The sequence below is a fragment of the Histoplasma capsulatum genome, genomic scaffold (genome assembly GCF_000149585.1).
Source record: "Histoplasma capsulatum NAm1 scaffold_1 genomic scaffold, whole genome shotgun sequence".
Taxonomy (NCBI): Eukaryota; Fungi; Ascomycota; class Eurotiomycetes; order Onygenales; family Ajellomycetaceae; genus Histoplasma; species Histoplasma mississippiense.
Genome location: NW_001813982.1, coordinates 2,173,279 through 2,175,871, shown reverse-complemented (window position 1 = coordinate 2,175,871; position 2,593 = coordinate 2,173,279). Strand labels below are relative to the sequence as shown.

Sequence of the window (2,593 nt, the reverse complement as noted above, 5' to 3'; positions counted from 1 at the left end):
TTCAACGTTCGTCCGGCCATGGTATTGACAAACATCAAATCATTGAAAATTTGACATTTCTCCTTTGATCCATTTTCGAGTGGCTGGGTTAGTAGGGTTTTGGTTAAACACGTTAGCAATCTTCGCTCTGAAGAACTGAGTGTTTTCCTCTTGACTGCGCAAGGCTTCAAATCTCCACATTTCTTCAGTCTGCGTTGCGTTCCCAGATCCGTTTATTTGAGGGGCACGAAATGAGAGAAGCGAGAATAACTCATTCCGAAGTGGTGGAGACACCATTGTGAGCAAATAGCTTCGACCGTCCGCAAAGAATATTTCCAGCGCAACGTCGCGGAACAAAAATCGCCGCTTCGATACGCTGATCACCTCCGCCCATTTCCAACTTCTGGTTTCATGTTCTCCATTATTCACTCGTCGGTCATCTGATTGGCGGCCAGAAATCATGCGAACGTAAGGATCCCGCTCTTCAGAAGGCGCTTGCCTAACATTGACGACTTCACCATCAGCCCGTTGAAAAAAGTTATCCAGAATATAAACCGAATCCTTCCCGAGAATTAGGAGCCCTTCACACGCTTCTAGCCCCTCAATTCTAGAAATATTGCAAACATGCTGGACTTGGTCTCCCCGATGGAGACTTCTCATGACCTTCCTATTCTTGTCCTCATAATCACTTTGTCCATCCAACGGGTCCTCTATCATTTCATAACTACCCTCAAGGCCCGATCTGTCATCATGATCGCTGTTGGGCGCGTCCGTTGGACCTTCGACTTGAGATTCAGATTCAGTAGGCTCAGCAACCAAAGGAGTGGGTGTGATTCCAACCATGTCTTGTTCAACAGCACGGACTCGTGTGTCTAGTTTAATACTTGGATGCTCATGTAATGTTCTGCGCTTTGGTTGGTAATTTTGCCCTCCAGCCGTGTCATCTGGAGTTATTCGGAGTCTCATCCTATCCCTTCCTTCAGTCTGGTCAAGGCGCCATTTGGTCTCAGTGCTTCCAGCCAGGATCCCATTATCCAGCCTCAAATCACGGTACATTTTGGCAAAAGATGAAGATAAAAATGCTAGGTTGTCCTGTTGGTCTTGTAGGGATCGTTGGTGCTTGAGATGTTCAGAGGTAGAAATGTTAGATGTCCAGTGCTCATAGGTGGTATCATGTTTGCGGATTATTTCCTCCTGGGCGACATCAACTTGATTCCACAGTTTCAATTTATCCTTTCTCTTTGAAAGCCTTACCCGTGCACGCTCATCAGTTTTGTTGTTTTCATCACGAACAAAGGCTTCCCATTTTTTTGACAGAGCACCAAAGAAAAACAGGTCAAGATCATCGCGTTGGTCATCAACCCAGCGCAGGAAACTATCGTCATCTAAACCAACAAGCTTTTGGAAACCGGAAAACAAGCGTTTTTGAAGGGAGGAACCGGCATAGTTCAGGAGCGCTGACATCTCTGATGGCTTCTGTACCAAATGCACCCGCCACAAGTTTGCAGCAGCCACTCGAACATCTTCATCGTCTGTAACTAATTTAGAATACAGCAAATAGCATATCAAAGGTAAGTATTCTGCCTGCGGCTCTTCAGTTGACAGAATTACTGTTTGCCAGTAGGTTAGCTTCTTGAGAAAGTCGAAGGCGTCCGACGCCTCTGCCTCAGAGAGCCGAAGTAACACCGTGCGCGAGACCACTGATCGGATCGAAGAGATTGCCTGACTACAAAGTCGAATGCTTTTTAGATTCGCAACGTCGGGCTGCTGCAAATATTCGAGGATTGGCCCGGCAAAATCTAAAATGGAAATCGCGCCGTCTATAAACCAACCCTCATAAAGAATTTCCACAAGGTGTGTTAAAAGCTTGGAGACGTTTGTTAAAACCCGAGGTTCCCAGAGAAGTTTCCGGTTTAATAAGATAGTATTTTTGAGTTGAGATAGTACATTCCGAAGGACCCAAGACTCAAAATATGTCTGGTGTTCAACGAACCCTGGAGGAGTTGCCAAGTGGAGCGCCAATTCGAAGTCCTTTCTTGTGAGCACTTGGTCAATGATAACCGCCACAACCACTTCCAAGACCCCTTGCACAATTGAATGGGCGGGAGGAGTATTCACCCTCTCGGATTTCAGGGCAACGGCCTGGTGAAGTCGAGCCAACGACGGAGCGTGCTGAGATTTATCGGATGACACGAGAACGAAGGAAGAGCGCCGTATAAGGCCATTGTCACCGTCGGGAGACTCAGAATTCTCTACCGTTGTGGTGCGTAGAACCGGACGAGCATTTGAAAGCGGGCGGATAACCACATCGCGCGTTCCAAATGTCAGTCCGGAAGACTGAGAATGCAGCTCTACATCGGCGCTAACTGCATCTGAGCCAACGACGACTGGAAACAGGAGGAAAAGAAGGTCTTGCACATAAGAAGACGTAATAGTAAAGTCACGAAAATGCTGAGACTTGACATGAATATCGGCAAGAAAGCCAACGACTGTGTTTAACAGCTCAATATTTGACCCAGAAGAGGTGTTGATAGTACTAAAGTCTAAGCAAAAGGCCAGTTAGATTGTATGACATACGAGAAATGGGATAAAAGAAGCAAGCAATAAGGTTTAA

General features: G+C 46.4%; 1 protein-coding gene across 1 annotated transcript in view; it reads right to left on the bottom strand.

The window, feature by feature from the left end:
- Nucleotides 1-250: 250 nt before the first annotated feature.
- The window catches only part of HCAG_00636 (conserved hypothetical protein), a gene marked incomplete at both ends in the record, with an annotated part of 4,223 nt that continues 1,880 nt past the window's right edge, over nt 251-2,593 (bottom strand). The window contains 3 exons of the mRNA XM_001543540.1: nt 251-382; nt 643-1,517; nt 1,812-2,515. Of these exons, the coding sequence (XP_001543590.1) occupies nt 251-382; nt 643-1,517; nt 1,812-2,515 (1,711 nt within the window). The remainder of the gene's footprint in view (nt 383-642; nt 1,518-1,811; nt 2,516-2,593) is intronic.